General features: G+C 44.4%; 1 protein-coding gene across 1 annotated transcript; it reads right to left on the minus strand.

Annotated features, from left to right (window-relative positions):
* Positions 1 to 12,420: 12,420 nt before the first annotated feature.
* Positions 12,421 to 22,393, minus strand: KCNV1 (potassium voltage-gated channel modifier subfamily V member 1). Its single transcript, XM_050939790.1, has 3 exons — positions 21,912 to 22,393; positions 17,076 to 17,602; positions 12,421 to 13,281 (listed from the first exon to the last, which is right to left on the minus strand). Exons 1-3 carry the CDS (start codon positions 22,391 to 22,393, stop codon positions 12,770 to 12,772), a joined length of 1,521 nt encoding a protein of 506 aa, XP_050795747.1. The 3' UTR covers positions 12,421 to 12,769.
* Between the last annotated feature and the right edge of the window lie 2,191 nt (positions 22,394 to 24,584).

The raw sequence follows: 24,584 nt of genomic DNA on the forward strand, positions 1-24,584 counted from the left end.
TTAAAAGGTCCTGTACTATTTCTAGAGCATATCTGGGCTTTTAGCTATACATGTACAAAGTCAAGGGGCTGCACAAGTGTAATTTAGAGCTGAATTTGGCTTACAATGTACAGTATAGCATCCTGAAACTGATATGTGTGCAGCTGTATCTGAGACTATTGTAACAGCTCCATGTGATCTTACTATTAGCATTTGCATTATGGTCGTTCTTAGAGGCACCAGCTGAGATTAGGGCCCAATTCAGCCACTCTAAGGGCCACGTGGCTTTATAATACATCTTGCACAGTTCTGTGCCTATCTGGCACAATCTGGCCTAGATATGAGATATAAAAAGATGCAGAGGAGAGAATCACATTCTGCCCTAAGACGATATTGGTGGAAACATAATTAAAGAAAACCTTCCTGATGCGCCTGCCAGAAGATATATTCAGTACTCGTGGTGGAATGTGCGACAGGGATCTTTAGACGTGATTGGTCCTAGGTACAGTTTTCTGTATGGGGGAGTAACATGCCTGGTGCAGAAGGATCTTGAATAACTGAGTCCTATTATACATATCATTTCTGTAATGGATGCATTGCCTATGCTAGCTGCACTTGTGTTGAATTCTAAAAACTTTAAATAATTGATATGGGAAGCATGCTAACTCTGAGCCACACTGAAAGCCTGGTGATGGTTGACGACTAGAAGAGCCTTTCCTTTTTTGTTTGTGTCTCATGTGTTATCACATCTGTTCTTATCAAGTCTCTTGCTGGACAGCTAATGTGTTTGCAGCACAATGCAACTCACAGTAATGCCCACTGGCACGGCATAGCGGAGTCTGCCAACATTTCCATTACAAAGCCCTTAGCGCAGGTGGGCTGGCTTCATCTCCATGCAGAAGGAATCAGTCCACATAGTAAAGTCCATAATTTTCCATATCAGTTTTGGATCTCTTTGCTGCCATATCACAGGCAAAACATTCACCTCAACCCCTACCCACAGCACTGAAAGAGTCCCTTTGGCTATGAGCCCACAGAACAGTGAGCTCCCTCCTGGAGCTCCATTAAATCAATGGAGTTCTACCAGTGATGAACAAATACAAACAAAAGTTACTGTATGAAATGTCCCCCTTTTACACAGTGAATCTGATCGTAGGGCTTGTTTTGTTTACTGAGACTGTAAACTCTGTGGACAAGGATTGTCTTTTTGTTCTGTGTTTGTACAGTGCCCAGCACAATGGAGTCCTTCTCCATGACAGTGATTCGTATGTGCTTATGAGAATATAAATAATAATAATGATAATTATCCAAGCTCAGGAAGACAGTGAGTCCCCCAAATCTCTTACTTGTTCTACGCCCTCTTTAGTTACTACAATGTGTCAACTTCTGCAGTGATGTAAATGGTGGTTTTACCCATAGTGCATCGTGTGGTCAGAAAGCAGGAAAGCAAATTCTATTGATTTGGCAGACATTGGATGCAGTGCTCGTATTCCATGCCATGCAGCTACAGTCTTTGTACTGCTGGGAAAAACATCCCATCCTGCCCTCTTGATGACAATTTTATTTTTAATATCATAAAGAAATAAAATGGAAAGCAGGAATATAGTTTAGGCTTGTCTATATTTCAAACCTGAAAGGGCCATGCATGGGAACTCTTCCAATTTTAATACTGTAACTCCTGCAGCAGGAAGGGGATGATGGGACTGAGAGTAGTGACATGTGAGAGAGTTGGGAACTCAGTACGTCTGCTCTTCTCCCTATAGTTGTTCCTCATCTTCTCTCTCTCTCTCTCTATATATATATATATTTGGTGCTGGTCTTTGGCTGTGGGAGCAGCTGTGAAGCTGTTTCTGTGTGTGTGGTTCAGAAGCTCTCGTCGTACTGCATGAGGCTAGATATGAAATTTTTATCACTGAATACTTTGGATAGTACATTCTTTTCCCCCAAGTACTAAACATTGATAATGATTCTACCTAATCTGTCTGTCTCAGGGCTTTATATGGCTGCTCATCACCAGAGTATTTGAGTGCCTTCCACATGTAATCAATAGCAATAGTGAAATCCCTAGTAGACTTCCTGGAGTCCCTGGCACTTCTCTGTTTGTGGGGGTCTTACTAGGCTACGATTTTGTCATGGGAGTCATGGAATCCATGACTTCCACTGACTGCCGTGACTTGAGCCTGCAGCGCCTGGGAGCTGCAGAGTCCCCCCATCACCTGTAGTGGCTGGGAACTGGGATCCCTGAGCTCCCAGCTGCCGCAGGCAGGGGAGGGGTTGCCCCACAGCTCCTGGACATTGCTGGCAGTGGGAGAGCCCTGCCACTCTTAGCCACTATGTGTGGCAGGCCCCTGGGAGCTCAGAGTTGCTGCAGGCAGTAAGGGTGCCTTGGGAGCTTGGAGCTGCCATGGGCGCCAGGGTGCACCGGGAGCTTGGAGCCGCCATGAGTGGCTGGGGAGCCCTGCAGCTCTTGGCTGCTGTGAGTGATGGGGCCCCTGGGAGCTCAGAGCTGCCGCGGGCAGTCAGGGTGCCCTGGGGTTCTTAGCCTTAGTCATAACTCTGTTTGGAGTTATGTTTTTGTTTTTGGTTGGGTAGACTGACAATGGAAGTGAAGGTAATATCAGTATTGTGAGTGTCATTCTGTTGCGCAATAATTCTTGAGCATGGATGTATTAATACTTTGATTTTTATGGGCTCTCTGAAAATTAATCAAGGAAGTAAATCAGGAAGTCCTGTAGCCTGTGTAATACCAGATATCAAACTGGGTCACAATGGTCCCTTTTGGCTTTATAGTCTATGAACATTCTTAATTCTTTAATATGTTTTGAATGCATAATGCTATCATATATTTCATTCATCAGGCTGAGAACTATGGTTTAGAAATCTGGTCAGTTAGAGAATGATACAGTCCTGTACAACAGCAGTTCTCAAACTGTGGGTTGGGACCCCAAAGGGGTCATGACCCCATTTTAATGAGGTCACCATGGTTGGCATTAGACTTGCTGGGGTCCGGGGCTAAAGCCTGAGCTCCACCTGAAGGCTTCAGTCCAGGGTGGCAGGGTTCAGTTTATAGGCACCCCTGCCTGGGGCTGATGGGGCTTGGGCAGGCTCAGGCTTCATTCCCACCATCCGGGGGTCATGTAGTAATTTTTGTTGTTAGAAGGAGGTCACAGTGCAATGAAGTTTGAGATCCCATGCTCTACAATACTTAACTGTTCATTTTTTAAGTCAAGGGGCTGTTGAGCATCATTTAAAGTGTGTGTGTATGGCAGGGGGCATAGATTCCCCTCCCTCCGCCTGACCCTCTTTTTCCCGTTTAAGGCACCTTCTCCCCAACCAAGAGCCTGACTAACCTAGCCCATGAGACCCTATACCCAGCCCCTCCAAATGTGAGTGAATGGCATTGCAACCTGTTGTGCGGTATCACAGCTGCATTCAGGTTTGGTTCAGCCAAAAAATGAATGGGTCATGGCCAAGGTGATCAGTGTTTCAGGAAATTGCTTGCTAAAATCTTCTCTTTCTTATTCATGTTTGAAAACACAAAAACTGGGCTCATTCAGGTCTTTATTTTTGTTTCCAGTAACAATTTCAATAACCTGTTATGAATTCTCTTACAAGCTTCCCGTAGAGGAAGAGGTTAAACCATGGTCAAAAATCCATTTCCAAAGCTTCCCCTCTGCTGCACTAAGTTTGGAAATAAAATGTCTTTCCAAGGCAATTAATCAGCTGTTAATTAAACTAATAGACCAATTTGTAATATTTGATGTATCATTCAAAAGTATACATATTCAATATTAAAAATTCCACAAACTTATAAAAGGGTGAACAATTATGCTTTCTTGCCTTAATGAAGAAATTGATCTCATGTTGAAATAAAATTCATTGCTTTCAATTCTGTCATGTGCACATGGACCTCACTCAGTTCAATAAACATGTTTACTCAAATATATGATTGTTTAAGTAAATGTAGGGGGCTTCTTTTAAGAAGAACAAAAATAACCTCTGGCCTTCTTTGGAATCTGAACCGCTGGGATGTCAGAGATCAGACATGTCCTGGAGGCAACTTGTTAGGGCTCTGAGGGAGGGGGGAAGCAATAGGTGTTCAACTTCTCACTCACCTCCTGCCTCTATGACATTAGAGAGATTGTTTCCTTCCCTTCACAACTGGAATTACAGACAATGTCTGCTGCAGAGGACTAGAATCTTAATGTTGTAAAATAGCAACTAGCCTCTCAAAAAAACCCTAGAATGATAGAAAATTAATGTGAAACATTGAACAGATTGAAAACTTGCTAACTGATAGACCTCAAAATTTAATCATAAACAGGGAATCATCACAGAGGGGATACTTTTCTAGTGGGGTCTTGCAGGGTTCAGTTCTTGCCCCTCTGCTATTTAACATTTTTATCAATGGCCTGCAACATAAAATCCTCACTGATAAAGTTTGCAGATGACACAAAGATTGAGGGGGTGGAAAATAATGAAGAGGACAGGCCACTGATACAGAATGATCTGGATCAGTCAGTAAGCTAGACACAAGCAAAGGTGGGAGGGATAGCTCAATGGCTTGAGCATTGGCTGGCTAAACTGTGAGTTCAATCCTTGAGGCGGCCATTTAGAGATCTGGGGCAAAATCAGTACTTGGTTGTGCTAGTGAAGGCAGGGGACTGGACTCAATGACCTTTCAAGGTCTGTCATGGTATAATTCCCCACTCTGAACCTTAGCGTCCAAAAGATGGGGTACCAGCATGAATTCCTCTAGGCTCAATTACCAGCTTAGTACTTGTAGCGCTGCCACCAACCAGGAATTCCAGTGCCTGGTACACTCTGGTCCCCCGAAAACCTTGCTCAGGGACCCCCAAGACCCAGACCCTCTGGATCGTAACACAAGGAAAGTAAACCCTTTCCCTCACCAGTGCCTCTCCCAGGCTTCCCCTCCCTGGGTTACCCTGGAAGATCACTGTGTTTCAAACTCCTTGAATCTTAAACAGAGAGGAAAATGCACCTTCCCCCCTCCTTCTCTCTCCCTCTGCCTGAGAGAGACAGTAATCCTAACACAGAGAGAAATTAGCCTCTCTTTCCTCCTTTCTCCCCACCAATTCCCTGGTGAATCCAGACCCCGACCCCTGGGGTCTCACACCAGAATAAAAAAAAAATCAGGTTCTTAAACAAGAAACTTTTAATTAAAGAGAGAAAAACAGTAAAAATTATCTTTGTAAATTTAAAATGGAATAGGTACAGGGTCTTTCAGCTATAGACACTGGGAATACCCTCCCAGCCTAAGTATACAAGTACAAATTAAAATCCTTCCAGCTAAATACACATTTGAACTCCTCCCAGCCAAATACACATTTGCAAATAAAGAAAACAAACGTAAGCCTAACTTGCCTTATCACCTAGTACTTACTATTTTGAATCTATAAGAACCTGTATCAGGGAGATTGGAGAGAAACCTGGTTACATGTCTGGTCGCTCTCAGAACCCAGAGAGAACAACAACCAAAAACTAACAGCACACACAAAGCCTTCCCTCCCTCAAGATTTGAAAGTATCCTGTCCCCTGATTGGTCCTCTGGTCAGGTGACAGCCAGGCTCACTGAACTTGTTAATCCTTTACAGGCCAAAGAGACATGAAGTACTCCTGTTCTATTAACCCTTAACTATCTGTTTATGACAAGGTCCCTTCCACTTCTATGAGATAGGTATATCTTCATATATTAATATGCATTTTAATATAGCCAAAGGTAAATGTATACATTTAGAAAACAAATATGTAGGCCATTCTTACAGGATGGGGATGCTATTTTGGGAAACAGTGATTCTGAAAAACATTTCGTGGTTGTAGTGGATAATCAGTTGAACATGAGCTCCCTATGTGACACTGACTAAAAGGGCTAAAGTCATTCTTGGCTGCATAAACGGAATCTCACATAGGAGTAGAAAGGTTATTTTACCTCTATATTTGGCACTAGTGTGACTGCTACTGAAATACAGTGTCCATTTCTGGTCTATTTATCAATATCCTTCTGGAATTGTGCAGGAGAGGCTCCAGAGAAGAGACATGAAAATTATTAAAGGATTGTAAAACATGCCATATAGCGACTCAAGGAACTCAATCTATTAAGCTCAACAAACAGATGGTTAAGGAGTGACTTGATCATGACTAAGTTAGTTCATATGATTAGGTTAGCTCTCATGCTGTTGCTTGGACAGCACAGAGTGCTATTGAATGTGTTATGTGCCTTCATGATGGCATGTCTGGCGAGTTACAGGGTAGGATGCCTGTGAGGGACAGATATCTGATGACATCCAGCCATCATGTTTCAGGTGTTCCAGGGGTTCTTTTCCATCCTGCTTTTGTTGTGGCAAAATTGAAGATTATTCTTGCAAGAAAATTGGTAGGCATTCAGAACAGATGCCCATATCACCTTAAAGAGCATTGGGCACCTTTTGAGAGAGTGGGACATGTTTTTAAGGAAGAAGATATCTTAATTTGACTTTAATTTTTGCCATTTGATGTTTTTGATCATGATTCATCTGAATGATGTCTAACTTCTTTTCAATCTTGGCAGTGGGGGGCTGTGTTTCAGTCTCATAGATCAGAATAGGGACCAACAAAGCAATATACATCCTCAGCTTTGTCTCTCTACTTACCAAGGTATTTGGTTTGCAAAAGATATCTAGATAAAGCACCCCATTACCAATGAGGCTTTTACAATGTGAGCTTCAAGTTCTTTCTTGATGCCATCCATGTTATCAACTACCCAGGCTGAGATAGGTCGTCACCCACTAAGATACTAGAATCTGCAGAGTATTTGAAATCACTGACCAGAAGAGTTTTGGTTTTACTCAATTAATTTTTAGGCCAACTTTTGCCACTGAGCTTTCCATGGTTTTAATTGCCACAACCAGTTTGCCCATTCATGGTACAGTATGACTAGAGTTATATCACCAGCAAAATCAGTGCCAGCGAGGTTCATGTCAAGGTGTATGCCTAAAATGCATTTAATTAGTGTCTGGTTTAGCATGCAGTCTATGGTGGCATTGAAGTGTTCTAGGGTGACAATGTATCCTGGTTGAACACCTTACCTAATTTGGAAGAATATGCCTCTTTTCCCATTTACAGAAACGAGGAGTCATCATATAAGGTTTGTATCATAACCTAGTCCCAGATTTGGACCTTAGCGTCCAAAATATGAGGGTTAGCATGAAAACCTCCAAGCTTAGTTACCAGCTTGGACCTGGTAAAGCTGCCACCACCCAAAAAATTAGAGTGTTTTGGGGGACTCTGGTCCCCTCAAACCTTCCCTGGGGACCCCAAGACCCAAATCCCTTGAGTCTCACAACAAAGGGAAATAAACCTTTTCCCTTCCCCCCTCCAGGTGTTCCTGGAGAGATACACAGAAACAAGCTCCGTGAATCTAAACAGAGGGATTCCACCCTCCCCGTTTCCAGCCTTGGAAAACAGAAGTACCAAGAGCTAATCTCTCTTCCCCCCTCACCCAGAGGGAATGCAAAGTCAGGCTAGTAAATCTAACACACAGAGATTTCCCCTTGACTTCTTCCTCCCACCAATTCCCTGGTGAGCACAGACTTAATTCCCTGGAGTTCCCCACTAAAGAAAAACTCCAACAGGTCTTAAAAAGAAAGCTTTATGTAAAAAGAAAGAAAAATACATAAAAATGGTCTCTCTGTATCAAGGTGACAAATACAGGGTCAATTGCTTAAAAGGAATATGAATAAACAGCCTTATTCAAAAAGAATACAATTCAAAACACTCCAGCAACTATACCATGTAAATACAAAAGAAAAAAAAACAATAACCCTTATTGTTTTATGATCTGTGTACTCACAACTTGGAAACAGAAGATTAGAAAGCAGGAAACAGAAATCCTCTCATAGCTGAGAGAGCAACAGGCAGAAGACAAAGAACTCAGACACCAACTTCCCTCCACCCAGATCTGAAAAAGTCTGGTTTCCTGATTGGTCCTCTGGTCAGGTGCTTCAGGTTACTTTTTTTCAGGTGAAAGAGACATTAACCCTTAGCTATCTGTTTATGACAGTTTGGGACATTCTAGGAGGCCTGTGAGTTTCAAAGTGATTCTCTTTCGGAGTCAGACATCACCTTTATCTCCACAATGCAATGTGAATGGGGTGCTTGAACTTACATGGAGGGCCAAAAATTTGATAATGAGCTTCAGCCTACCAGAGAAAGGTATAACATGCTCCAATGGCTGGAAGTTGAAGCAGGACAATTTCAGACTGGAAATAACGTGTACATTTTGAACACTGAAGGTAGTTAATCATTGGAACATTCCACCAAGGGTCATGATGGATTCTCCAACATGGGCAATTTTAAAATCAAGGTAAGATTTTTTTTAAAGATATGCTCTAATTCAAATAGCAATTATTTTGGGGGCAGCTCTAAGGCCTGTGTTATACAGAAGGGCACAGCAGATGATCACAGGGTCGCTTCTGGCTTGGAATCTATGAAATACACATAGACAAAGGACTCTGTAATTCCAGAGCTCACTATCTCTACTATGAAAATGATCTAAGGACTCTATTAATGTCAGTATGTATAATAACCTTGTAACCAATACTCTCTCTCTTTTCAAATAAATTTTAGTTTATTTAATAAGAATTGACTATAAGTGTGCATGTCTGAAATATTGATTGACCTGGTGGGTAATGTGTCCGATCCTTTGGGATTGATAGAACTTTTTATATGATGAACAAGATTTTTAGTAATCCTCATCATATTTGACTTGACTGTCTGGGAGGAAACCCAAGGCTGGATTGCTTTAAGGGAACAGTATTTTTGGCCTCTGGGTAGCTAGTAAGATATTGTAGAAGCTCTTTTGTTGTTAGCTTGGTGGCTAGCTATGCACTGGAATAGCCACCAGTTTTGGGCATTGTCTGCCCCATTCTTTGCAGGTTGCCCCAATGGAGCAATCTCATTGGGCTCCCCGGCACCCAGGTCATGATCGAGTATTGGCTAAATCAAGACCGAAAATGAAAAGCATTTTACAGTGATTGCACTTATAAAGGTAATTGGAATTTTAGAGATCTTACTGGCTCCAGAAGCATTCTCCATTGTGGGCCAGATGCTTTACTGTCCTCAGAAACCTAGTAGCTCCCATCGTGACATTTATGGCCAGATTTTTAAAAAACCTTAGCTCTCAACATGCTGAGCTTCTTTGCAAATCTTGCCACTGATTATGGTGCCTAAATGGGGATTGAGCTATTTTCAGTATCTGTTTTTTTAAGAACAGGGAATATTTTTACATTTTACAGTTGCATTATCTTGTAGTGTTCACTGATAGAGAGGGCTAGTGCTCTAGTCTTTTTGTCTTGAAGATCTGTCTTGAAGATCAATTCAGAATTGACTTTTGATAGCCTCCACCCATAATCTTATTGACATATGCCTTGATAACAAGACACTGTGCAATTGACATGACTGGCGAACTCCAGAATTTTGAAGTAGGAGTGGTTACCTACTGAAAATGACGGCATGGTTACCTGGGAAGAGCTATTTGGTAAGTTTTTATGTCTGACTTCACCATGGGCATTTAAAGGAACCTTTATCACTAGATTAGGGGAAAGAAGTCAGCAACAGATATTCTGAGAGAGAAATTAAAACTCTGCCTGGAGAAGGTGCACAGTCATTATGCCCAGCACACCTTTCCAGTAAGTCTTTTTTGAGAGAATTCAGTATAGGCTGCAGATAAAAACTCCCTTCCCCCAACAAGAATTCAGAGAGAGGTCAACTGTGCAAACATCGTCCGTTTTTCCCTGCACATGAAAATCCCCTGCTGGCAAAGGGAGAGCAAATCTCGCTTCCCCCTTGTACCTAATTACTGCTGCCCTATCTTTTCTTCCCAATCTCCTACCTCATTCAGTGGGCCCCTGTACAGTGTGCAAGCTTACATGGAATGGATTCCCTCCTGTCATAAACAGATGGTTAAGGGTTAATGTCTCTTTTACCTGTAAAGGGTTAAGAAGCTCAGGGAACCTGGCTGACACCTGACCAGAGGACCAATAGGGGGACAAGATACTTTCAAATCTTGGTGGAGGGAAGTCTTTGTTTGTGCTTTTTGTTTGGTTCGTTGTTAGCTCTCGGGACTGAGAGGAACAGGACATCATTCCAGGTTCTCCAATCTTTCTGAATCAGTCATTTATGTTTCAAAGTAGTAAGTAATAGCCAGGCAAGGCGGATTAGTCTTATGTTTGTTTTCTTAACTTGTAAATGTGTCTTTTTGCTGGAAGGATTTTTACCTCTGTTTGTGGTAACTTTGAATCTCAGGCTGTGGGGGGAGTACCTCTAGTCTATATGAATCTGAGTACCCTGTAAAGCATTTTCCATCCTGATTTTACAGAGATAATTTTTACCTTTTCTTTCTTTAATTAAAAGCTTTCTTTTTAAGAACCTGATTGACTTTTCCTTGTTTTAGAATCCAAGGGACTGAGTCTAAACTCACCAGGGATTGGTGGGGGGAAAAAGAGGGGGGATGGTTAATTCCTCTTTGTTTTAAGATCCAAGGAGTTTGGATCTGTGTAAGCCTCTCAAGGCAACCCAGGGAAGGGAGAGTCTGGGGGGAAAAGGAGGGGGATGGCTAATTTCTCCTTGTTTTAAGACCCAAAGGGTTTGGGTCTTGGGTTCTCCAGAGAAGGTTTTGGGGGAACAGAAGTGTGCCAGACACAGACTTCTGGCTGGTGGCAGCATACCAGATTTAAGCTATACACGTCTATTCTAAGTATGGCAAGCAGCAAGATCCAATAGTTTTTTAGGCCAGACGGGACCTTTATAATCATCACATCTGTCACTTCACATAATGGGCCATAGAACCTCACCCAGTACTTTCTGCATCTAGTCCATTTCACTTGAAGCAGGATCAGACGCAATCTTGCCAGCTGGTTCCTGTTGGAACCAGTAGCCCAACAGACTTGTTAGATTGTTCCAAAGCCAAATTGCTGGGCAGAACTAATAGGAAATGGTTAAGTTTTGTGTTGAATTTTTATTAGAGTTGCATGCATGATGGAGCTCTGTAATTGTTTTCTGACACAGCTGTACAATCTTGTAATATAGTTTTTGTTCAATGGCAAGATACTCATATTAATAATTAAAAATAGGAGTTATTTAATGTTTCTTAAAAGCAACTTTGTTCATCCATTTATATGTCCTAAAAGCAAATTTTGTTTAGGTGTCCTGAATAATGCAGCAAGTCAGAGTAGCTGCAGTTACTATAAGGTTGTTTTTATGTCTTTGTTTGATTTTATTTCAAACACATGCAGTAAACTGGTGCCTACACTTGTGCTTGTGTTATCCATAAGAATTAAGAAATCAGGGAAGTTGAAGCTTCTGATTTAGTTTATCATATCGGTAAGTTATTTCTACAGGTACATTGTCCCTTAGGCAATACAAATTAGATTTAAGCAACACTCCATTTTGCTAAAAAGCATATTGGGGGAAACTAAGGAAAGTTTTGATTTTTTTTGTTGTCTAACTAGACCTATAACCCACCCTCCCACACCCAAAAAGATCTGTATACAACATATGAGCATTCCATAATGTTTGGGTTTTTTTGGGAGGAGGGGATATGCATGTATTTCATTCAGGATTGCTCTAATGCCCCAGTGAGAACTATTAACTTATTTAGACCTGAGCCACCCAAAACTCCTACTGATTTCTATGGGCTAAGCTGAAACAAGTGTCTTATTTCCTCTGTGATTAAAAAGAGAACTTCTGCATTTTCTGATGTCAACCTGGCAAAGACTCAGTTAATTAAAATAAACTAAATTCTTCCCCTGGAATTTTTGATGCCTCAGTTTCTAAATACAGGATTTTTAAATCCAGTGTCCCCTCAAAACTGAGAAAAGTGCTTATATAGACAAATAAAGGCAACATTTGTCTCAAACTCCATGATAGCTTCCAGGCAGTGTCTCTTCATAGCACAATACACAAGGAACAGCCCTGGGGGGAGTGAAACAAAAGCCAGTTTTGTGCTGCAGATACGGATACAGACCCTGATGTAAGTTACAGTATCCCAAGAGGCTGCTCTAACTTATGGCTGATTTTCGATGGCTGCCTATGGACTGTACAGCAACCCAGAATCTGTATAATATAGAGCACCACAGCCATACCTCTTTTCATCGCCAGTCCTGGCATAAGCATGTGCCCTACACTGGGGCATGTGAGGGTGCCTGCTTATGCTAGCTCTATGCTACTCCTGAACTGGGGAAAATTCTCCCTCAGCCTGTTGTGGTCCCTCCATGCCACTGATATTGTAGCAGATGGAGGCCAGAATGGGGACAAGGATCAGCCCGTTGACTCTTGTTTACGTCTACAAACAATAATACATAATGTAAAAGCCATCAGAAATGTCACCAGTGCTTCACTCCTTAAGCTTCTTTCTTTTCAAGTATTTTTAATTTCCTCATCCTTTCCACCAAAAGCCTCCTCCCTCTGTTTTTTTTTTTGAGCGGGGGCAGGAAGAGTGTAAAACTTTATTACTGTATGTTAGCAAAGACATGAGATTCATAGACAAAGATTTGGCTCATGATTTACTTTCATGGGTCCCCTATATTTTTCCATTTCAAGAACTAATTTTGAAAATTAGTTTCAAAGCTTGTTGAGAGTTCCCAGCTTTTGAGTTATGCCTTTGGCCTACACTAGTTATCTTAAACACACCAAGAAAATAAAATTGCAAGAGCGAATAATGTAAAATGCAGCTGTCCTACCGTTCACTACTACACCTTGAAGTATTCTGTATGTTATACAAGATTTTATAAAGTCAAAACCAAAAATCATCTCCACCACTGCTCCTGGTGCTTGCTCTCTCTCTGCTTCTTAACCGTAACATATCCATGATACTGCGAGCATATATGTCTCGCAAATTAACATTGATATTTGAGTCAGTGGATGTGTTCTTTGTGAGCTTCTTTAAAGCTTCACGCTGTCGAAGAGCAGCCTCCTTTATCTTCAGTGTAAAATAACAAGCAGAAAAACGGTCATTTATTATAGCTATAGGCAAAGCCAAGACCAATATTCCCGATAATATACACATAAAGGCCACTACCTTGCCAGTGGTAGTGTCTGGTCTAATGTCGCCATAACCAACGGTTGTCATGGAAGTAGTTGCCCACCACCATGCACAGGGCACACTTGTGAAAGTTGTGCCAGGGACACCTTGTTCAACAAAATACTCCACCGTGGAAAATATAGATATTCCCACAGAAAGAAAAAGCAGCAGCAGGCCAACCTCTTCATAGCACTGTGCAATAGTCATCCCAAGAGATCGCAAGCCTGGAACACAAAAAATCCTGTCAGTAGGTTGATCCATGTAACTGTCTTCATACCTCTGTTAAGAAGCACTTGTTCGGAAAGCTAGACACTTTGTGTTTTATGTTTCTACCTCAGGAATGCTTTTATGAGGAGGCAATGCTGTTTGGAGAACCACTGGAAAAACATGATTTTTCAAGAAATAAAACACAGAGGTCTCTGATTTATGGTCCCTATTTTGAAATGGAAAAGAATAGATATTGGTGTCCAGTATACGAATTAATAAGGGGCTGATCATGAATCATATTAGAGTGAGTGGGAAGATGCGAAGATAGGAGTGGGAGATACACATCTCATGCCTTCCTCTCTTATGCTGGTTACTGCCAGCTCTGCCAGGTACATCCCTTCAATTACAATGTACTTGGAGTAACTTGTTATGAGGGAAATGATCCATTCAATTTGGGGGTTGGGATCAGGCATAAGGAGATCACCTTTGTCCAACTTCACAAACCCCTTTGCTTCACTTGCACCCTTATGCAAAAGCTGAGTGGGTAGGGAGAGGGAGCATGAGTGCGCAGAGACTTGCACAGGACAAAGATAAGTGTGCACATATGGTAGATCTTTGCCCCTCTCCCTCTAGGGTATGCAGTGCCCCTGGGCTGGCCAGTGCAGGGGTGAAAAAGCAAATACAATAACAGTGCAAAGGAAGAAACGCCACACGCACACAAGTGAAAAACAAAATATATCCACAAAACAAGGCATCCTCTAAAGCCATTTATGATAATTTGGATCTCTGTATTATATCTTGATCACTGAGGATTTTATGATTTCCGAAAAAGTGTTTCTCTTACTGTTTTTTTCAAATAATTAATATTGTTTTTCTTACTGAGGGGGAGAAATGCAATGCTTACAAATTACCTCCACTGAGCTCCCACTAAACCAAATAATGTTGGAAACTAAGGTTGAACTCATACATTTTTGCAGGTCTCAGACAGCCATTGGAGTCTCTGGGAGTTTGAGACATAAATGTGTTTAAGATTTCTTGTTGCTTTTGGGCCAATCTCTATTTTCCAGTGCACACACAAAGCCCCTGGTTTAATGCCTGCACTTCAGAGAGTGCAAATGGGCTCCTTGGTTTTTAGAGATTTTTTCTTTTCCTCCATCCTACCTAACTAAAGGGCTTGTCTACACACAGTTTTTGTAGCACTATAACTATGTTGGTTTAGGTGTTCATACTGGTATAGCATACTCCTGTAAATTTAGGGGAATAAGCAGTACCATATAAGCACCTTTATACTGGTATAAATTCATCCACACTAGGGGATGTATCACTTTTAACTATATCACTCAATATAGTTATAATGGTACAAAAGCTGCACATAGACCAGGCCTAAGGACCAGACCTGAAGACCCTCAATTTGCAAGGAAGTTAGTGGCATTCAGCACCTTGCAACACTAACAGCTAGAAGGGATGATTGAGTAATTAGTTTCTCAGTGACCCAGAGGGGAAGTGTTACAAGTCAAATTCTGTCAGCATTGCTTTTTTTGAAAGCATTAGTGAATTTCAGGGCTCTCTCCCCATGTTTTTGTTTGCTGGATTTATAAATCGGGCTGTAGTGAGTAGGTGCAGAGAGGTGGTTTTACCTCTGTATATGGCATTGGTGAGACTGATACTGGAATACTGTACATAGTTCTGGTGTCTATATTTAAAAAAAATGTTGAAAAATTGGAGAAGATGAAGAAATAAGCCACTAAAATGATCTGCGGGATGGAAAAAGTGCCTTACAGACTTAAAGAGCTCAGCCTGTTTCATTTAGCAAATAGAAGATCAAGTGGTGACTTGATTGCAATGTATAAGTATCTTCGTAGGGAGCAAACACCAGGTACTAAATGGCTTTTTAATCTGGCAGAGAAAGGCATAAGAAGAACCAGTGGCTGCAAGTCAAAGCCAGACAACTTCAAACTGGAAAGAAGGCACACATTTTTATTGTGAGGGTGATTTAGTTATTGGATGAAACTATGAAGGAAAGTGGTAGATTCATCTCTTGATGTCTTCAGATCAAGGGTTGATGCTTTTTTGGAAGATATGCTTTAGCCAAACACAAGTTAAAGGGCACACAATAAGTGATCATAAGTGTCAGGGGCTGTGCAAGTTTTGTAATTTCTTACCATATGAAAGCAATTCTTCTCAAATTATTTATCTGGCCAAGCCAAACCATGGTTGCTCCAGCACAAGCACATTGAAGTTGAGCAGAAAGGCCTTAGGGAGTCCTGCCTTCCTCCTGTGCGGAGGACTGCAATAACTTCACTGTAGGTGCTGGGGAGTCTTGGTAGCACTGCCAGTAGCACGAGGGGTGCCAATAACGGTGAGTCTAGGTGAGACAGAGCAGTGGTCCTGGCCCTGTGTGCCACTAGGCCTGTGCCGGGGAAGTGCTAGGTTGAACAGGTGTATCAAATCCAACTGCTCAGCCTTCACAGCCTGCTTTATGTCCCCTTTATGACCACATCACTTCCCCAAACATAGCTCAGCTTGTGCAGAGGCATCGTTGTGTCCTATCTGTCTTTATCACCTCCGCCCACAGGAATAGTTTGGATCTGTCATTTCTTCACAAAATGTGCAGGGCATAGTGAGCATTCCTCAGCCAGACCCTGCTACGCACAGCAGGACTAACCCGTCCCTTCCCCCAGCCTGCCCCGTCCCCATCCACTCCCCTGGAGTGGATCCCAACTTTGCAAAGGGGTCTCCACAATATTCCAGGGATGATGTCATACAGGTAGGTGACTTTGCTTCTAGGTGGGAGGGGGAGATGTGATTATGGATGATCCCCTCTGTGTGCAGAACTTTCCATATTAATGACTATGTTTATGTATGTGTTAGAATCAAAATGAAAAACCCTCACCATTTTGTCATCTTTAACTAGCAGGAAACAGGCTCCAGATTTGTACAGTGTATATTTCCATTCTGATTTACTAGGTTTATGGTAACAGCAGCGCCTGCTCTGCCAGAAGACGAGAACTGTTTCCGACAACATTCAAATTATAGCGAGCTGCAGTTTTTGATTTACTGCTCTGAGCCTTCGCGACTGGTAAAACTTAAATAGCAAAAAGTATGCAATTATCACCACTGGCATTTAAGCTCTTTGGAGCTGCTTTCATGTGTAGTTAGGTGGCATCTAATTCTGTATGCTAAAGAAATGGACTACTATTTTCAGTTTTAATGGTGAAGTAATACTTCACTCTTAGCCTAGGAGAGTTATCAAGTTTTGATAAGATTAATTCAAATTTTCCCTTTCTGTGACAAGAAATCACTAAACTCTATATGGGAGAGAGACAGATGATGCTAAACCAATAGGATGATAATTTCCTGAATGGTTTTTAAATAAACATATGAAAGATAGAAAGGTGTGACCCCAAATTTCAAAGTGAAGTTATCTGATGTCAACAATCGTCATTACAAACCTGGGGAATTACCACTAGGAGCCGTCATAGGCGACTACACTTGGAGCTGCAGGTGTCAATTCCATTCCCATGCTAGCTCTGCTAGCTAGTGCACTAAAATTGAAGTGTAGTCGCAGTGGCAGGAGCAGCGAGAGACTTGCCACCCTGAGTACGTACCTAGTGTATTTGACCAACAGGTAATTTCCTTCCATCCCTTCTATGCAGATTCAGTTTTATTACTGAGGCAACAGCACCTTGGATAGTCTGTAAGGGTTACTATGGGTCTGTACGTTTAACTTGCTTGGTTAATTTCTTTTGACCTCTTATGGCTTATGAAACCCCAGAATCAATATTGTGTTAAATCCATGAGCTAAAGGTACCTGTGGAATGTCTGCCCAGCTTCAACATACGCAGAGCTCTGAGCAGCCTCAGCACCTGGACGATACGCCCCACATTCTCCAGCTCTTGAGAGCTCTCCCCATCGCACATGCTCTCCACCAGCAGGGTGATGTAGAAGGGTAAAATGGCCAGCAGGTCTATGATGTTTGCCACGCTCCTCAGGAAGCGGCACCGATCCCGTGTGCACAGGAGCCGCAGGGCAAACTCTGCTGTGAACCAGACAATGCACACATACTCCAGGGCGTCCAGTAGTGGGGGCGCCAACCAGCTCAGCTCCACAGAAATCAAGGCCATATTGGCAATGGACACGACAACAAAGGCCATAGAGAGGGTGCCAAAAGTCCTGGCAGCTACAGAAGAGCGAGGCTTCTCCAGCATCTCCCAGAGCCTCTGCCTGACATTGGGACAGAGACTTCCGGAGAAATCCTCTTCCTCATCCTGGGCATCCAGCTCTTCTGCATCTTTCTTGATATCCAAGGCTTCACTCAGTTCCTTCCTCCTGAAGTACCTGCCGAGGAAATCCAACCCAAAATATAAAACTTGAATGACAATTTTTGCACTGTTATGGAAACTGCCTTTCACATGAAACCCCCCCCTACAACCAGAGTAAATCTTCCTAAAGGGAATTTGATATGTCCTGATACAGGAAAGGACATAAGCTCTTCCTTAACTTCAAACATGTGATAAAGTGATTTGCTGAGTTAAGGCCACAGAGCACATCTACATAACCATTACGTTCCTATGGTGCTCATTCATATCAATGAGAGTTTTGAATGCGCCAAGAGCAGGCCTACAGTTTGGGAAATTATGCCCCAGAACAAAGATATAAATATGTGCCTGATACCACAAAGCTTCAGATACAGGAACTCCTCACTTAAAGTCGTCCCGGTTAATGTTATTTCGATGTTAAATTGCTGATCAATTAGGGAACATGCTCGTTTAAAGTTGTGAAATGCGTTTAAAGTCATTTGGCAGCTGCCTGTTTTGCAAGAAGAGCAGCTTGCAGGAAGAGCAACCCATTGCAGCTAGCTGGTGGATGGTTGGAACCAGGGTGGACCAACAGCCCCACCATCAGCTCCCCACTCCTCTAAGTTCCCAGTGCAGCAGCTGTCCCTCCCTGCACTGCCAAGGGGTGCTCCTGCTCTCTGCCGTGGAGCTGCTCCCAGGTGGGGCTGCCCAAGGATTCAGGGGGCCTGGGGCAAAGCGGGGGTGCTGCGGCGCTTGTACTCACCTGGTGGCCGTCTGGGTCTTTGGTGGCATTTTGGCGGCGGGAGGCCCTTCAGTCGCTCTGCATCTTTGACACCACTAAAGGGCCACCCCACCTCAGAAATGCCACCAAAGACCCGGAGCGCCACCGGGCGAGGGCTCGTGGGGCCCCTGCGGGGTTTGGGGCCTAGGGAAAATTGCCCCACTTGTGCACCCCCCCCTTGGTAACTCTGCTCCCAGAGACTCCTGCTTGCTGTACAGGGGGGGGGAAATGGGAGCTAATGTCAGGTGTCTCGGGGTGAAAGTAACTTACAAGACTTATTGGTACTGCTGGAGTCCCGAGAGGGGTGTGGCCTCATCCGGAAGAGGCGTGGCCTCTCAAGATTTAAAGGCCCTGGGGAACTAGCTGTGGCTGGGAGATCCAGAGCCTTTAAATCAACCAGGGGCTCCCAGCTGCAGAGGTGGCTGGAAGCCCCCCCGGGCTCAGGGGCAAATTAAAGGGCTCGGGGTTCTGGCCGCCAGGGGGAACCCCGAGCTTTGCAGGGCTGGGGCAGGGATTTAAAGGGCCCAGAGCTCCCCGCCGCTGCAGGAAGCCCGGAGCCCTTTAAATCCTGGCCGCAGCCCGGCCACCAGAGCCGTGGCTGGGATTCAAAGAGCTCTGGGTTGCCCACAGCAGTTGGGAGCTCTGAGCCCTTTAAATCCCGGCCTCAGCCCTGCTGCCGGAGCCGCAGGCAGGATTTAAAGGGCTCTGGGCTGCCCGAGCCACAGAGAGCTCTAAGCCCTTTAAATCCCAGCCACGGATGGGATTTAAAGGGCTCTGGGCTGCCCACAGCAGCTCGGAGCTCTGAGTCCTTTCAATCCCAGCTGCAGCCGGGATTTAAAGGGATCTGGGCTGCCCTCAGGCGCGGGGAGCTCTGAGCCCTTTAAGTCCCAGCCGCAGCCAGGATTTAAAGGGCTCTGGGCTGCCCGCAGCAGCAGGGAGCTCAGAGCCCTTTCAATCCCCGCCGTGGAAGTCGATGCGGTCCGGCACATCGTACTGGCTCTTGCCGGTACGCCCTACCAGACCGTACTGGATTACTTTCCCCTCTGGGGTGTCTCCTTCTACCCCCTGCTCCTGCACCCTGCTTACCCCATCTTCCATAGAGCAGGGGAGACACACTATGAAGAGAGGGAGCTTCTAGGCAGTAGCTGCCATTTCAGGTCTCAGCGAGCTGATTTAATTAACAAGGCAGTGTACTTAAGCCTGGGGTCAGCTACTTAAAGGGGAAATGCACATTTTTTTCTCTCACACACAGGGTGTGTCTCTGTCTGCCCTCCCTCCTTTCCTGTTGCCTTGTAGAGTGTTGTGAGAATTAACCCTTGAGGGCTCAGTCAATTGCTAGTTCATTTAGCAGTAAGGCATTCCCTGGGAAATATCCCACCCTCTGACTCCTTCACCTCAACCAAGCTTCACAATCATCATCTCTGTGTACCAGTATTAAATTGTTTGTTTAAAACATATAGTGTGTGTGTGTGTGTGTATAAAAGACCATATATATAGTCTTTTGTCTGGTGAAAAAAATTTCCCTGGAACCTGACCTCTTCATTTACATTAATTCTTATGGGAAATTGGATTTGCTTAACATCATTTCACTTAAAATTGCATTTTTCAGGAACATTATTACAATGTTAAGTGAGGAGTTCCTGTATGTGAGTGTTCTCTCCCCCTCCCTCCCTCCCTCTCTCGCTCTCTCTCCCTCCCTTCTCCTCTCTTTCCTCCTCCCCCTCATATATATATATATATATATACATAAAGAAAGAGAGAGTGAGAGAGAGAGAGAGAGAGAGAGAGAGAGAGAGAAGACATGGTAACAGTTTTCAAGTACATAAAAGGTTGTTACAAGAAGGAGGGAGAAAAATTGTTCTCCTTAACCTCTGAGAAAAGGCAAGAAACAATGGGCTTAAATTGCAGCAAGGGTGATTTAGGTTGCCCATTAGGAAAAAAGCTTCCTAATTGTCAGAGTGGTTAGGCACTGGAATAAGTTGCCTAGGGAGGTGTGAAATCTTCATCAATGGAAGTTTTTAAGAGCAGGTTAGACAAACACCTGTCAGAGATGGTCTAGAATGATAATACTTAGTCCTGCCTTGAGTGCAGGGGACTGGACTAGATCACCTCTCGAGGTCCTCTTCAGTCCTACAATTCTACAATTCTACTCTTAACATCAGTGGGACTAACTGTGAGAGTAGGGGATGCTCATGTAAGACTGGCAGAATCAGGCCCTATGTTTCTAAACCATCTTGTCATTTTTACTAATAATATTTTACTTAATTCTATTACATTGCTTTATAGTTGCAATGCTTAGAAGGGAGGTATATGATCCTTTATACCTTTATAATCCTTTGTCCAAAACATACCAATAGCTCAAGAACCTATTTTATTATATCTGCTATTTGCCCCTTATTTAAACATTTAGGTCCTGAATTAGCAAAGCAATTATCCACCTTTGTGGAGTAGTTATTATGGATTTTAAGTTTGTGCTAAATACTTTGCTGAATCAGGGCCATATATATGGAACATTTTCTTTAAACAAGGAGATTACCAAGAAACATGAGAGAATCCTTTTTTCCATATATACATGCTGGTAGTCAGTACATTTATTGATTTCTGTTGATAGTCAAGCCTCATACCAAGGGATGTGGTGGATTTTCATCAGCCTTTAAATCAAGGTGAGAAGGCTTTCTAAAAATACGTTCTAGCTCAGCCACAGGATAAGGGCATGATGCAGGAATTACTAGATGTGATTCTATGGCCTGTGTTATGCAGATCAGACTAGATGGTCATAATGATCCTTTCTGGCCTGAAAATTGATTAAGAAATCAGTGAAATTGAGTAGCACCTTGAAGCCACTCTGGAATAAATACTATTGGACTGTCAGGTAGTGCAGGTGTGCACTGGTTTTTGTATCACATTCATCTGATTATAATGATTTTAATGTAAGTATTTTGGATTTTTTATTTATCATTTTTAGAACACTCCACACTTCAATATTAACAAATAAACCAGTACCAAAATTAACCACAACCAATAGAATTAAAAGAATAAAATATCCTAGCACAAATGTCACAGATGTCCACCTTCTCTGCCTTCTCCTCGTCCCTATTTAACATTTTCATCTGCTGTCACTTCTGCCTCAGTCTGTCCCCCTGAGTCATTTCCTTCTGCCTCCTCCTCCTCCCATCCAGAACTCCCAGTGCCACCCGTCCCTTTAGCAGAAGTCAATGCAGCGTTTGCCCAGCCACTGCTCCCATACTGAATCTCATTATCCTGCCCCCAGTGCCAACCTCCCCTCTGGGAACAATCACTACTGACCTCTTCCAGCCTTTTCCCTCCCCCGTCCAATATCCACTTGTCCATGTAGTGGGAGTTGGTGCTGAGTTTATGCAGCTCAGCTCCTTCCCCAGCACCCATTTACCCCTGTAAGAGCAGTTGATGCTGAATTCCTCCAACCCACACTGCTGGTTCTCTTCCCTTCACAACCCAGGGCCTGCCTTTCCCTGCAGCAGGAGTTGATACTGAGAGCATCCAGCCCACGTTATTATTTTCCCAGTGCTCACCTTTTCCCAGTGCTCACCTGTCTCTGCAGCAGGAGTCGATGCTGAGCTCGTCCAGACCCCAGTACTGGATCTCCTGCAGGAAGGAGAGAGCGCACAGCTGCTCCATCACATGCAACCTTCCTGTCTGGTAATAATTCAGGATGTAGCGAAATGCCTGTGAGCTCCGGTCGAAGAAATACTCGTTCTCCACCAGGTTGGCATCGTCGCAGAGCTCCAGGAGGCTAGAGGCTACATCCCGGGCAGCGGACACTACCACGGCCAGCTTCCCAAGCCGGGTGTCTGGGTAGCAAGACAGAGTTTGCTGGGACAGTACGAAGCGGCTGCCTCCCACATTGATGATGAAACAGTCCAAGGAGGGGTCAACTTTCTGCAGCAAGGGCCCCTGCTCCTCTTCACTGCAGAAGACGCTGGACTCCAAGGAACCCAGCGATGTGCTGTCCCCTGGCTCCTGTCCGGTTGTCTGGGAAGAAAGGGACATGCAGCAGGGAGGCGACTTCATCCTGCAGCTGCCAGCAGCAGCTCACTGTCTCCTATGTTAAAAGACACAGCAAAGGTGAAGAGAAGACAGCCCACTTGAGGGAAATGGACCAACCCAGTTTTAAGTGTATTTCTTTCATACAATTTCCTTACAGATTCAAGGGGACATTCCTGACCGCACTTGCTCAGAGCAAAGCATCCATCTCAGATAGAGCTTAACAAAGACACAGAAGCAGCCCAGCAGGATATACATCTGGTTAACAATAAATAATAATGATCCCTGAAATATGTTTACCTTGCATTGGTTTTACACCAATTGAAATTTGATTGATCATTGAAGGCTTGATCCAAATCCCATTAAAGACAATGGAAAAACTCCCAATGACTTGAAAGGGCTGTAGATATGCCCTAAAATTACAGTGCCTGAAGGATCATGTTTCATGCTAAGATTGATTTATTACCATAATGAGACATTAATATAAGATCCAGTTGCTTTGAAATTTGGGATTGTAACTATATGTGTCTTCTTTTCAACTATCCAGGGGAGTATTGTGTTTAGCATTTTAACACCATTATCACCTGTCTCTCAGACAACATTTGATGAATCATAAAAGAAAGGGGGGAGGGGAGGAAAGGCAAATTGAGCATCCCAGTAACTCATACACTTTATCCAGAACTATAGCACCTCTCCCATACAGAATTGGAGATGTTAGCCTCTGCTTTTCTGACATAAAGAACTGTATGCCAACAATATGGAAACAAATCTACAGAGATTTTAGAGAGGAAGAGAAAGTTGTACATGTATTGTACTTAAGAATGTCCATTAACCAAGGCTACATAGGAAATAACTATTCTCTAAAATATTTGCATGAACCAGCTGGTCATCAAAGCTGCCACTCTGTTTGTACCTGGTAGCAATAACAGACCTACTTAAAAAGTTAAGCAGCTGGAATGGCTAAAAGTCTACCGGAGTGAGTTAAAATTCCCCCGAAGTATCACAATGTTTTAAAACCCAATGCCGCGCATTAACGCCTGCTGGAACACAAGCCCGCTGCAAAGTTTTAAAGGCGGGATTACATCGTACTGAGGCGTTTTAAAATATATAGAAATGCACGAAGGGATTCGGCGATGTGCCGCTGGCCTGGCGCTGGCTGGCAAGAGCCGGAGGATTGTTTCAGGGAGACAGAGAGAGAAACTCATCTGCTAAACGGATCTCCCTCGAGCGCCCGGCGAGCTCGGCTGCGCGATGCTGGGCATAGAGCGGCACCAGTGCCAAGGAGAGCCAGAGCCAGCTGTGCCTTACCTGCCCGGCCGCCTGGCTGCACATCTGGGCTGCTGCTGCCGAGTGGCTCCCCGGGCCGGGAGCAGGGCGCGGCGGCTCCTCGCTGCCTGCCCGCACCTCGCCACAGCCCCGCGCGCTCAGCTCCCGGGAGCGCCAGACCCGCGTTCCGGGTCATGTGCTGCGAGGGGAGGTGATTCCATCGCAGCCGCCGGCCCCGCGGGCTGGGAACCCGCGTGCTCCGTGTGAACGGGCCGGGCGTCGCCTGCACGGGCAGAGTGGGGGAGCTGCGTGTCACCTCGCCGCTAACCCCCTGGCACTGCCCTATCGCCCCTCATGTTAACTCCACTGGCACTGCCCTATAGCCCCCTCCCCGCTAACCCCCCACTGGCACTGCCCTATAGCCTCTCCTGTTAACTCCACTGGCACTGCCCTATAGCCCCCTCCCCGCTAACCCCGCACTGGCACTGCCCTATAGCCCCTGCCTGTTAACTCCACTGGCACTGCCCTATAGCCCCCTCCCCGCTAACCCCGCACTGGCACTGCCCTATAGCCCCTGCCTGTTAACTCCACTGGCACTGCCCTATAGCCCCCTCCCCGCTAACCCCCCACTGGCACTGCCCTATAGCCCCTGCCTGTTAACTCCACTGGCACTGCCCTATAGCCCCCTCCCCGCTAACCCCCCACTGGCACTGCCCTATAGCCCCTCCTGTTAACTCCACTGGCACTGCCCTATAACCCCCTCCCCGCTAACCCCCCACTGGCACTGCTCTATGGCCTCCTCCCCTCCAACCACCCCCCGGCACTGCCCTATAGCCCCTCCTGTTAACTCCACTGGCACTGCCCTATACCCCTGCCTGTTAACTCCACTGGCACTGCCCTATAGCCCCCGCCCCGCTAACCCCCACTAGCACTGCTCTATGGCCCACTCCCT

Source organism: Gopherus flavomarginatus, chromosome 2 (genome assembly GCF_025201925.1).
Source record: "Gopherus flavomarginatus isolate rGopFla2 chromosome 2, rGopFla2.mat.asm, whole genome shotgun sequence".
Lineage (NCBI taxonomy): Eukaryota > Metazoa > Chordata > Testudines > Testudinidae > Gopherus > Gopherus flavomarginatus.

Coding starts and splice junctions, on each gene's coding strand:
- KCNV1 (XM_050939790.1), bottom strand. CDS start 22,393: ATGAAGTCGCCTCCCTGCTGCATGTCCCTTTCTTCCCAGACAACCGGA. Junction 17,603..21,911: donor GACTCCTGCTGCAGAGACAG/GTGAGCACTGGG, acceptor TTTCCTCGGCAG/GTACTTCAGGAGGAAGGAAC. Junction 13,282..17,075: donor GCTGGGCAGACATTCCACAG/GTACCTTTAGCT, acceptor TTTGTGTTCCAG/GCTTGCGATCTCTTGGGATG.